The sequence below is a fragment of the Pteropus medius genome, unplaced genomic scaffold (assembly GCF_902729225.1).
Source record: "Pteropus medius unplaced genomic scaffold, Ma_sr-lr_union100, whole genome shotgun sequence".
Lineage (NCBI taxonomy): Eukaryota > Metazoa > Chordata > Mammalia > Chiroptera > Pteropodidae > Pteropus > Pteropus medius.
In genome coordinates this window covers 1,781,845-1,794,887 of record NW_024348242.1, presented here as the reverse complement: position 1 = coordinate 1,794,887, position 13,043 = coordinate 1,781,845, and the positions used below count along the sequence as shown (strand labels likewise).

At 52.7% G+C, this 13,043-nt stretch overlaps 1 protein-coding gene across 7 annotated transcripts in view; it reads left to right on the top strand.

The window, feature by feature from the left end:
• The window catches only part of GLT1D1 (glycosyltransferase 1 domain containing 1), a 73,344-nt gene that overhangs the window by 41,077 nt on the left and 19,224 nt on the right, over window positions 1-13,043 (top strand). For 2 of the 7 annotated variants that reach the window (XM_039879238.1, XM_039879231.1), the window contains 4 exons: window positions 3,521-3,557; window positions 4,516-4,572; window positions 10,047-10,142; window positions 10,723-10,772. In XM_039879238.1, coding sequence (XP_039735172.1) covers window positions 3,521-3,557; window positions 4,516-4,572; window positions 10,047-10,142; window positions 10,723-10,772 — 240 coding nt within the window. Of the gene's footprint in view, window positions 1-2,828; window positions 2,869-3,520; window positions 3,558-4,515; window positions 4,598-10,046; window positions 10,143-10,722; window positions 10,773-13,043 lie in introns of all 7 variants that reach the window. The other 5 variants (XM_039879230.1, XM_039879233.1, XM_039879232.1 and 2 more) reach the window with 5 other exon arrangements.

Genomic DNA, 13,043 nt, shown 5'->3' with positions numbered 1-13,043 from the left:
AGGCGGGTTTGGAGGCGGGTTTGGAGGCGGGTTTGGAGGCTGGCCGTCCCCGCAGACACTGAGCGGGACGGGCTCCAGGAACTGGTCACGGCCCGGGAGGCTCGTCACGTGTCACGACGCCTCTTCAGACCGGCTCTCCCGAGACGCCCCGGCGGAGCTGCACGTGCTCTTTGCCTTTTTGGTTTGGTGTTTTGTCCCCGGTATGAGACCTCTGGGAATCGAAAAGTTTAGAGATGACTCAAGCGGGGAACACACGTCTGTGCCGAGCCTAGAAGCCGAGTTGACCGTTGACATCGGCTGGGGTCACGCACCGGGAGGGGTCCCAGCGGGCGCTGACTCATCAGGCGGCGAGGCAGAGGGGGGCGGGGGACGGCCGAAGAAAGCAGCGGTGACCCCGAGCGCCGACGCCACAGGGTTAGGTGAGGTTTGTCCTCATCTTCCCGGAACTGTCCGGTCGGCGTTCCTGTTTCGTGAGCCCCCGGGGCCCCACTGGGTGTCCCGCGCTCACCCTGATCTCGCCCAGGGTCACGGACTGGTCTAGCTTCCTGTCTGTGGGCTGCTCCGTGTTGGTGCCCGCGAAGCCGGTCTGCGACCCGGCTGCCAGCTCTGCCAGCCTCGCATTTCGTGGACGCTTTTTTCTCTCGAAAAATCTATCTTTGTCTGATTCAGACATATACACACAGCGCACATATACACACAGATGTGCATGCACACACATATATACACGTTCAAACATATGCATACACACATGCACACGCACATACACATATCCTTCCTGCACACACACATACACATATACACACATACATATGCACACACATACACACAGATGTACATGCACACGCATGCACACACATACACACATACACACAATACATCTCCACACATACACACATGTGCATGCATGCACACAGACGTGCATGCACACATGCACACACATACAAATACACGCACACACGTGGCATATGCACACAGATGTACATGCACACATATGTATGCACACACATGCACACCATGCATCTGCACACGTGCACACATACACGTACACAGAGATGTGCATGCACACTCATCTACACGTACAAACGTATGCGTACACACATGCACACACATATACACATATTCTCCCTACACATGCACACATATACATATACACGCATGCGTATGCACACACTCACACACATATGAACACACATACACAGATATACATGCACACATGTATATACACATACACATATACACACAGGCACACACAGATACATGTATTCTCCCTACGCATACACACATGCACACACATAGCCTCTCCCATCCCGCACGCTGACGAGCTCATCCGGCAGAGAGAATACATCACAAGGATTTGATCCATTGTTATTTCGAGGCAATTGGAACAACAGTAGACACTGAGCAAAGGAAGCTAATTTGTATCTAGAATATTTTAATATAGAAAATGTTTTTCAAAATCAATATAAGCCATTGGCTTCGGCCAGGTTTCTTTACTGCAATGACTAAAAACAGCCCAGGACCAGTGTTCTTTTCCACTATAAGTCTATTTTCTTGACTTGCTTGGATAGGATCTTAAAATATCATTCCTAGCATCTTTTAAAAATCTACAGAGGACTTGATACTAGCTTAATTTTTCAGGGTTTCAGTAGATTTTAGAGAAATAATGCTCAGAGCTATGTAAAGACCCGCAGTTAAATCCTGTCGCTTCTCACATGGTCAGTTAATTCTGCTTGTAGCATTAAGACAAGTTTAGTTCATTTCTGTTTGTGTAAAAAGGGATTTTCTTGAAAGGAGCATTTCAGGTTTATAGAGTTCTAGTTGCCGAGCCTATTTCTCATGAAAAGAGTGGCCTGCCTTACCTCCGGGAGTCAAATTTATGTAGAATTAGATTGAATCTGTTTCTGCCAATCACTTGCGTTAACTTTAAAGGTAAAGTGCCACGCCCACATAGTTTTGACGGGTCTTCGCCATCCTTATAGACGATGCCGGGGCCAATGTTTTAGACTTGGGGCTGGTCAGGCAAGAGGCATCGTCAGCTTTCCCTGCCTTTGAATAACATTTTCTTCAGCTTCCCAGTGAAATTAGAATGAAACCCAAGGAATATTTTAGGGCTCTCAACTTTAATTTTTGATTTCAAATGGTTGCCGTTATCCATTTTTTTCCCATTAGAGCAAATATCTTATTTTTTAACTATTAGAGATTTTTCAAAACTATTTTTTAAAGGCTCGCTATTTTAAGGGCATTTTGAGAGGGGACGCGTCTCGGGTGCTCCAGGGGTGACGTGTCAGAAGTAAGTCCGCGTGGAGCCTCCTGTGGGTGCCCCGTCTCCATTCGGCCGCCGGAACTGGCTGGGTACCACCCTCCCAGGACCCCCCGCAGCCAGGCAGAGGGCGGGCCACACACTGTCCCTCGGCAGCACCGCCTCCCCTGTGGCTTATTTCCCAAAACCTAAAACCGATTCGAGGCTGGAGGTCGAAGTGATCGGTGGCCCCCACGCAGTGCCGCAGGCCCCGCGTCACAGACGTGACCACAGGCGTCCGTGCGGCAAGAGCAGAGGCGGGGCCGTTCACCAGCTCGGTTGGTCCTCCACGCACGCTGCTCTCAGACGTCCCCATCTGCTTCGCCGGTGCCCCCTTTAAGACGTTTTCACCGAAATGACTATCTTTGGAGCGCCTGGGAGAAATAGCGTCCTTGACCCGGCAGCCCCTGAGAGATGGATTCTCACCCTACTCCTGTTAACGGCTGCCTTCGTGTCTGAACTTGATTTCTAAAACATTTCTGCCACTGTGTCAAAACGAACCCCAGAAACGGACTCTTTTTCTCCCTAGTAGTTTCGTGACGTCCCGCCGGAAAACGCCGCCAGGAATAGTAAGTTTCCACCCGGCGCAGAGATCCACATCAGCCATGCAAGTGCCACCTTCTCGCTGACGTCAGAGGCGTTGGGGACGTCCTTACTCACGGCCCCCGACAGCAGTCTGTGCCCCTGCCCGGGAGGCTATGCCTCCTGCTGCCTCTTTGCTTATTTCCTGACTTACTGGGTGGACTTCTCCATCTCCCCCGAGACCCCTTCCTTCTCCAGAGCTGGGGGAGCGTACTCTTTCCCTTCGAGGGTGTTGTACCCCCAAACCACGTTTCCCCAAACGTCAGCCTTCAGCTTTAGTGCATGATACACACCAGCTGGGCGCTGTGGCTGGCACGTTCTCGTCCGAGCTTAATAACTTCCTACTAACACGAAGCATAAAACTCTAAAGTCGCACCACGCCTGATAGAAGGGATATCTTCCTTCATGCTTCTTCCCCGACAGATGCTGTATTTTAATGGGCTAACCCCCATTAAAAGCAGAAGTAACTCTTTGCTCTTACACAGTAACTAGTCTGCGAGCGGCTGTGTAGGTGACGCTTTGTGACGTGTTGCTCCAAAATGATTTTCTTGTGGCCTCCTTTTTATTTCTAAAACATGGTTGCAATGGACTATCACATTTACTTTTTTTCTTTCTTTCTCTCTCCCCTGTTTTCGAAAGCCGCATGCTAAGGGTAAAATCTATGTGCAGAGTCAAGGTAAGAATTTTTAAATATACATATTTGAAAAAAAAAATGAGTCTTTATCTCGTAGAGACAGGTACTGAAATGTTTGTGGATGAAATAATACCGTGTCTGAGATTTACTTAAAAATAGTTTGCAGAATGGATACACTTTTATTATTTTCTAACATTAAGATAAAAGATAAATAAGAAAACATTATAAAAGAATAATTAAAAATGCAGATGGCAAGGTTTTCCACTTGCAGAAGTACAGCGTACTCTATCAATGGTCTGGCTTTGCTTTTTTTGTCTTTTGCATTTTTATAAGAGTTGATTTGAGCCAAACTGATGACAGATACTGGGGAGCAAGGTCTCAAATGCCTGTCAGGGTATGTTTAAGAAAGAAAAGAGACGAGCTTCTCTGTGGAGGCTGAGTTGAGTTGGGGAGACCTGGAACGCTTCTGCCTCCGCGTCCACCCCTTCCTGCCCTCACCCCGCCCTGCCCGATGGTGGCCGCGGACGTCCCTTCCCGAAGCCCTCGGGGCCTCCTGGACACAGCTGGGACATGACTCCACGGCCCCATGGAAGTCAGGGACAGAGTGGTCCCAAGGAGCAACTGACTCTGACTGAGGGTCGACCGGGCACTGAGGCCCGGGTCGCGAGCTCAGGCCCCGTGAGCTTTCCGTGATGCCGAGGGGCACACGGCCACCTTTGCTGCACGTCGTGCGGCCACTGTCCAAAAGCAGAAGCAGCCAAGCCCGTCCTGACGTGTGTGTGTGTGCGGGGAGGGGGGGGCGCGGCTGCGGGTCTTTTCTCGTGGGGACCCCGTGGGCTCACTTTGAACCCCGCGTGCGGAGGGACTCACGGGAGTTCACGAAGCACTCGGAGCTTGGAGTGGCTTCGTAGGGACCGAGCATGACCCTCGTTTAAACGGCAGCACGAAGAAGCCGGTCACGTCAGCTACGTGAGCATCTCCTTCTCTCCCTCCCGCCCAGGGATCGTGACGGCCCCAAATGCCGCCTTCGACTGGAACACCTTCCTCCGGCGCGCAGGTGAGAGAGAGGGGCCTGCCGACAGGTGCGGGGAGGGGCCGGCCAGGGCTTCAACCGAAGCGCACCTTGTCAGCCGGTGTCGGTTACTTGTCACGTTCTCGTGGTTTCGGAAACGAGGCCGTCACGTTGAAGGCGTTCACCGTTTCAGGTAGGACGAGGTATGGGGGAGCAGGGCCTGGAGCAGGGCCGGCAGGTGAGGGCACAGGTGGTTTTGCTCCGGTCTTGGAGACGCTGTCTGCATCTCGCCCTTGGGAGGTGGCGCCGGCCGGAAGCGGGGCGTTTGGTGTCACGCCGCGTGACGTCCGCTCTCTCGAGGCTGCCACCCTCCTGTGCTCATTCGACACTACTTTACCACTTACACACATGACAAATGACCATTGTGAAAAACATGGGAAAATGGAGATCAGCTAGAGAAACAGAAGTTTGAAGCCATTTGAAATCTCAGCACCAGAAAGGACCTTCCGTTAACGTTCCGATGTCATCTTTCTCAACAACTTCACATATATAGTGATTTTTATGTATTTGTAGATATAATATGGATATTATAGCTATATTATATCTATCATCACATTTGACCTTTAAAGTGATATATAAAAATGTAATACCTTAAAAATATTAACTAATATGTTAATATGTTATAAAATATTTTATCACATAAAACCATATAATTATATCTATAATCATATAGCGAACCTATCATTATGTATCTTTATTTTTAAGGATTTTATTGTTTTCGAGGCCATTATCGAATGTTTTTCAAGCTCGTTTTTGGACTGTCGCTGCTCATCTTTAGAAACACACTCGGCTTGCACCCCTGACGCCGTACGCTGCAGTCCCGTCGGTTTGTCTGTTCGCTCTAACGACGTCACGGCTTTTCCTTCCTCCACGGTGTCGTCGTGACCTCCGTGGGCTCGTCTTCCGCTGGACTCTGGGTCTTGGACACGCAGCGGCGAATCCATCTTCCCGTGTCTGCCCGGCAGGTCGTCTGCTCGGGCGCGAGTCTGAAAGCAGAGTGTGCGGGTGGGACGAGGCCCCTCATCGGAGCTCCCCCGGGCTTGGGGGTCGCCCCTGGGGAGGAAGCGTCAGCGGGCACGCCCGGCGGTGACCCCGTGAGGACGCCGTCTCCCCGGCGTGCGGTGGGGCTTCGAGTCCCGCCGTCGCGTTTCCGTGCGCGGCACGAGCCGAGCGCCGTCGTCGTGGTGTTTAAACAACAGGGCAAACGCCGCGTCCGGCGTCTTTAGGCACAGAACGTTTCGCTGTCCGCAGATGCGGCCCATCCGTGTGCGCCTCTGAGGTGTGACTGCCTCACAGGCCGACCACGCGGGTGCCGGCAAAGGCACGGGGACAGTTCACATGGCTCGCGGAGTGCGGCGGAAAGTCCCCGCGTTTGCTCGTGCTAGCCCGGCCCGTTTCTCCCGGGAGCCGACAAGGCGGCAGTGCCGGGGGTCACTTCCCGCCCGTGAACTCAGAGAAGAGGCTGAAAATGCAAAATCGGCAAACGTGAGGACGCCCCGGGCCTGTTTTCGCTCCACAGCCTCGGAACAAACCCTCTGCCACGTACCGTGTGTCAGCGTCAGGTTCCCTTGAAGAGAAAAATACGTCCCAGCATTTTATCAGAAAACGTCTCTGAAGTGCATTCACTCTGATCTTAATGACGAGAGCCGAGCTGCTCTCCACGTCACGACGGAGCCCACGCGTGCGACTGCTTGGTCACGTCGAGGCGTGCGTGCCACGTTCAGAGCCGGCGGGCCCCCCTTAAGTCGCCCGTCGTAAGGTCATTCCATCTTCTGTCCGTCACAGCGCCCGGCTGCAGCGTAACTAAGACCCGTAGCTGTCAAAAGCAGAAGGATTTGTCACTGAGTTCTGTGGTTCCACTGGTCTTGCTGTTGGCTGATTCACGCAACAGCCAAGAGGTTTAAAATACTCCTTAGAAAGTGTTTCCCCAGAGACCGACCTGGCCGCACCTGGGTCGTAACGCGTGCGATTAGCAGTCGTAAACGTCCGCAGAAGCTACGGGCACAGGGAAGCGGGGGTCGGGACTGAGGAGCTGCCTGCGTCGGAGCCGGCTTGAGGGTGAACTGCTAGGATCGAGCAGTGTCTTGGGCTTCGAGATCAGGCGTCTGTTCTCGTGCGTGTGGTCATTCACCTCCCACACTCCAAGGATGGACGGCCCCCATCGCCCGCCCTCCTGAGCGTTCGAAACCTGCGGTCGTGATCTGCCACTTCTGCTTCGCGTTTCGGACGGTGACGACAGACGATGCAGTGAGCTGGAAACAGACTCTTCGGGATCGAACACCCGCCCTCGTGTTCTTAGGGAATCGTAGGAAGCGTCGACCTCGAAATTGAGGGGACGGGCTCAGGAAGGGTCTGGCCCGGCGCTCCGTGGAAGTAGGCGGGGGCATTTACAGCTTGCTTCTTCGATGTCTGCTGTCGGTTCACGGTGCATTCTGCTTTACAGCAGGCCACGGTTTTCCCGAGACTATTCAATGATTTCCTCCAGCCCTAGCTAGCAAACAATGAAGGCTCCTTGGTTGAAAACGTTAAACCACTTTTATGCCAACCAGATTCTGTGTTTTCAACGGATCCACGAGGAGCGACAGAAAGAATAAAGTAGGTTGAATGCACGAAGTGGCTTTGCTGTGATTTGCCACGTGACCTTCGCAGTAGCGACTCAGGTCAGAAGATAGCTGTGTGGACATCAGGTTAGTTACCTGGTCTTTGAGCTTTTCCGTTCATTCGCACATGTATCTCTAACAACTCGGTGACCCGTGAGTTTTGCCTTGAAACGTCGACGACCAAGACATTTAAAGTGTGGATTCCTTGTAGGACAAGGAATCCTACAAGGAATCGAACTGCCAAACTCCAGAAGTTGAAATCTGACCTGGCCACGCCTTCCTGTTTTTCTGTTTTTCATTTAATTCCATTTCTCTCATTTATTTAAGTTTTTCTCTCTTTCTCTGTTAAAATTCTAAATGTTCTTCTACGGGGACACTCTGCCTAACTCAGACACTAGTATTTTTCTGCCTCAGGCTGTTCCTAGGAAAATGTGCTTGTTTCTCGCATGAAAAATGACCGTCGTGGATCCCCTTACGTTTCGCAGCCCGCAAATCAGATCTTTCGGCTAAAATTCCGTAATCCGATATGCTCGTCTGAAGGTCTTGAATTATTTTCTCCCCCGAATAACGCATAGAAAAGAAAAGAAACAGAGCCCCTAGGGCAGAAGGAAAGGCACAGAAGGGGCTTCGCGTGGACTGCGTGTCTGTTCAGGAGCAGCCAACGAGTCACTGGGAGGAAGAGGCGATGTGGCATTGGGACGGACGTGGCGCCAGACCACGAAAATGACACGCTTCATTGCGAAGATGACAATACGGTCACATGGGGAAGACGCGTAAATGTGTGTGTGCGCGCGTGTGTGTGTGTGTGCGCGCGCGCGAGCGAGGAGTCCAAGCCTCGATTCACGTCTAACCCGGACATTAGTGCAAAAGCAAAGATAAGGAAAATGCGCGTGGGTTACAAGGAGGGAACAAAACCCACCTGAGAAGGTCCGGGAGGAACCCGCCTCGCCCCCGCCAGAGACCTGCGCAGACCGGTCTGCTTAAGGATGAACACACCGTGTGGCCCTCGAGCTGGCCGGGGCCACAGGGAGCCCGAGGTCTCATTACTCAGAGTTACTGTAAGTCACGGTCTAAACATTTAGAAGATGGTGCTGTAAGCTGCTCTCCTGTCCCCAGACGGACGCTCCAGGGACCTGGGGGCAGGGTAGAGGGAGGGGCCCCTTTCCTCCCGCTTTACTTGACCGAAAGGCCGCCAGGTCTGAGCCTGCTGCTCTGAGCAGCTAACGGTGTCGGGTCAAAGCGAAGGAATACGGTAGGTTTCCCACATGTATACCTGTCCCAGAGCAAAAATAAAGTGCAAGTGGTGTCTTTGTACCTCACCATCACCGAGGCTTTTAAAAGGGCGTGTTCGTGCACGCGCTCCGTCTCGGGACGTCAGTCTCTCGCGTTAGTTTTGTTTTTGAATTTACTTTTTCTTCGATCCAGCGACAGTCTCCACTTTCCCCTCTTTTTGAAACGTCCGCATTTTTTTTTTCTCCTGCCACCTTCTTTCCCCTTCTAATATATTTGAATACTAAGTGACGCGTGCTCCATGCGTCCCGTCGGGAGACACGTAACACCAGCTTCTCCCATTTCTGGTGTTTTTATATAAAGCGTGTGCGTGTGTGCGCATGTGTGCATGCGTGCGTGTGTACACACGTGTGTGCACAGCCACGTGCACGGGGCTAAGGCTTCCTTCCTCAGTGAAGGGGTGTTCCCTGGGTGGCTCCAAAGGTCCATTTCCTTGGTAATTAATAAGTAATTATTGAGAAGGCGCTTTCGTCAGCATCCTCATCGAAACTTCCCTCGCCGGTTTCGGCGTTCTTTGGCGGTTCTTGTCTGGTCATGTAGGTTTTGACTTTTTCCCACACCCGACCTTCCTATCCTTAAAGGCATCCTTCAACTTTTTTCGTTTATGGAAGAGAATAGCTTGTCTCCTGACCTCAGACTCAACATGTCTGATCTCAACGTCCTCTGATCTCAAATTTAGATTCTGCACATAGCTTCTGGCTTCGACTTTTGATCAAGTAAAATGCGTCAGAGTTTGTATTTCTAAGATTAGTTTCAGGATACTCATAATATTGCGGAAATATTTAAAACCACAGCATATCTCAATGACACTGTCCACGGTCAATTCAGAGACCGATCATTTGTTAAGGCTTTTCTAAGAAGAACATCTGAATCATTTTAGTAAACATTTTAGTAAAGGTTTTCTTCAGATCTGGTTACGTTTTCTGTATTATTATTATTATTATTGTCGTTGTTATTTGGCTTTTGCGATTGTGTTAAATGTGATCCGCATCGATGTAGTTTACTATATTTAGACTAATTGTATTCTCACTCAAGATTCACGAAAGGATGGACAACGGGAAACTGTTTAAGTAATTAAGTCATGGAGGGATGAAATGGATGAACGAAAACCTTTTACTTGCACGATTTTACGTCCAGTTACATAAGCTTGCAGATGATGGGGTTTTAGCTCAGCGTGTGTTAATTAGATTAACAGTTTCTGTTGCATCGATGATCTATGTCTGCATAACAAGCCGCCCCAACGCACAGCGGCTTAAAACGCCCACCGAGCAGTTTCTCGAGCTTTCGTGGCTTGGCTGTTTGGCCGGGGCCCATCCTCGCTTCCCCCGAGTCCGCCGGGCTCACTCGCGCGTTTGCAGTCGGCCGAGCTCGGCTCCGCGTTGCCGGCCAGGAGGGATGTTGGCTCACTCAGCGCGGTGAAGGCTGCGGTCAGGGGTGGGACAGGTGGGTGGGACAGCTGGCAGAGAAGCCGGGACCCGGGGCTTCCGAGCCGCGTCCGCGGGGTCATCCCTGCCATGCCCTCAGGCCGCGGCCTCGCTCCTGAAAGCGTGGCGGACCCTTCTGTTGCAGAGATTCACCAGAGCGCAGACGAGGCGCGCGTGTTTCTCCTGGTCTGCGGGCTGAGACAGGTGAAAGACCCCCTGTACCTGGTGGACGCGTTCTCAGGTAGGCCTCGGAAGCCGCCTGCCGGCGGGCGCCCGGGCCCTGGGGTGGCACCGCCCCGCGGGCGTATGTGCAGCCCCTTCTCGCGCTCCGCACGTCGGCAGCACGGTTTCTAGATTGCTCCGGAAACCACCAGGAAAAGGACAGGGCCGTGTAGTGATTTCGGTGGTTTCCTACTTCCCTGTGCCCGTAGCTTTTGAGGGAACCGTGAAGAAGTGGCCAGCGGCTCTAAGGCCCAGGCAGCGTTCACACATGTCGCTGTGTCTGGTGGGTTCCGGCCACGCTGCTTAAGTTGGTCTCTACGCCCTTCAGTACATTGCTGAGCTCCACCCTAATCACCTAATACCATAGATATCCGAGTCACGCGTGACGTTCCAGAAAAATAGCACTTTACCAAAAAGCAAAATACGTCAACTATTTACATTTTAAATACACAGAATCCAAGTTGACCGAATTATTTAATGTGAATGAAAGAAAAATGATGAGAAATCATTTATGTCGTAGTGCGGTTAACAAACTGACTCGTTCGGAGCTGTGACTTACACCCATTTTAAAAGCATTTCTGTTCCTCTTTCTCCCCCAGCATGGCATCAAGAAGAACCCAGTGTGTACATGGTGATCGTGGGCCCCGAGGTAAGTCAACCTGCCATAAACACCTGTCTCTCTCTGTCGTCTCCTTCATACGTTTTATGGATTTTCTGAAATTAGTTTACTTACTCTTCGAACCAAATCATTTTGTCCTTTTTGAGTCAATAAAGTCTTTTTGCCTTTAAAAAAGAAAAAAGGAAACCAGACCAAGGTTAAAGATTACGAGGCTTTATGTGTCTTTACGATTAATCCATTACTACAAAGGGATAAAGAGTAAGTTCTTACGGAAACACGGAGTCCTGAAGAGCAGGTCGCCTGGCGGGAAGGTCCGTCTACACCACGCAGAAGGCAGGTGTCGCACATGGCCCAAATCGCCTTCGAAACTGCCCCGAGCTGGTCGCAAAAGAGCAACCTCCGCGCCGGAGTGCTCGGGTCTGTAGCCGACTTGCACGGGGACGGCAGCGGAGGCTCGTCAGCAGGGGGCGCACACGCGGGCGGGGAGGCGTCCACCCCTGACCGTGGCCGTCCCGGGGACCCCGGCGTCCCCACTCGCCCTGCCACAAATGCGGGTCAAGCGTGCGCCCTGGTGCCCGCTCAGGCACTGGTCGTCTTGTGAACGTGAACTTGGATTTACTGCAGGAGGGTCGGACAACACAGCACGCGTGGTGTTTCCAGCCGGTGAGATGGGATGCTGCAGGGACACCTCCCTGGCTTCACGGGGCGCCTGTTCTGGGGCTGCACAGCGTGCCCCCCGAGAACGGCTTCCCTCGCTTCCGTCTGCACTTTGGCCCAGCAGGGAGAGGCGAGCGCGTGCGTGTCGAAGGCCCGCCCGAACTCGCCGCGTCACTCACCACCCCTCGCAGGGCTGAGTGTCATTCTGCACAGCTCAGAGTCTCATCTGTGCTGAAATTCTTCCTCGTGTAGGCGTTCTAGCTCCCTAGGGACCCACACAGCGCCCTAGGGGGCACACGCACTTCTCGGCATCCTAAAACATCTTTGGAGATGACGGGTTTGTCTAGGAAAAGCCCACCTAACCCAATAAACGTATCCAAGGCTGGAATCTGGGTGGCCACATTGGCTGTCACCGGGAGAATGGAAGACCCCTTCTTCTGTGTCGTTTGGTATAACACACGCGCATGCGTGCGCGCACACACACACTCACACACACATACACACACACTCACACACACACTCAGTGCCAGCCTTGTGATAACAAGGTCGCTCCCAGCACTAATTAGCATTAAGTCTCCGTGGCGAAGCCGTTAATATTGTTACTATTTTTTAAATTCTTTTTTCGTCTTTCTGTTGGAAGAGCGTGATTGAAAGAAGTGGTGTCAGTTTGGTGCCAAGTCGCTGTGACCAAGCGTGACGGCCCCGAGCGGGCAGCCGTGGCGCCGAGAGCCACCTAGATGGGGCCGAGCGGCGTGGCCGTCCCTCCGTTTCCGTTTCCACGGCGCGTTCTGCTCGTGGCGCACGTGCGGGCTTTCCAGCTATGAAAATCCCCTTTAAACATCGGTCACGTCGACTTCACGACAAGAGCGACGTAAGCGGGGATCCAGGTGGCGTCAGGCCTGGCGGGTCGCGGGAGGGGGCGCGGGTGGCTGGAGCCTGGGAAGCGCTGCTTCTCCCGCGGCATCAACGGCTCGCGAGGCGGTTCGCTCGGGCGGAGCCGGGAGCTCCAGGTGACGAGCAGGCAGGAGAGGAGAAGCCTGGGAAGGGAGCCCCGGAGAGCAGGGCTGGGACTCCGCCGTGGCGGGTCACCACCCGAGAGTCACCGGTCCTTCGGTCCACCGCCATGAATTCTTAATAACGCCGAACACGTCTTCCAGGGGGCTCTCCACTGCCGTAACTAAAACCCGGAGGAAACGGGGCCATGATCCTTTGCTGGCAGCTTTGCCACTTAGCAAACCAGTGCCTGGCACGCTGCCCCCGTCACGCTTAGCCGGAGCTTCCCAAGGATTTGGTCACTTGTCCTCCACTCACGGGAGAGAGCGAGACTTCCAGATCCCAATGTGCCTGCGGCAACACAGCCTCCCAGAGGCCCCGCCTCCTGACACCTTCACAGCTGCGTCTCGGATTTCAGCACACGATTTGGGGATGCAGACATTCAGGCCACAGCAGTTTCCCGCCTCGTAAAAGGTCTTTATGGAACCAAGAAGAAAACGAGAGCCAGCACCCCAAAGGCCTTGACGTCATCTTGGTGGACAGCATGATTTCAGGGAATTTCTAAAGGCAGCATCAAACCCGTCAGTCACGAACTCCTTCGAAGAGCTTGTTTACTTCCGGGCCCCCCCCACCCCCACCATCGCCAGAGGG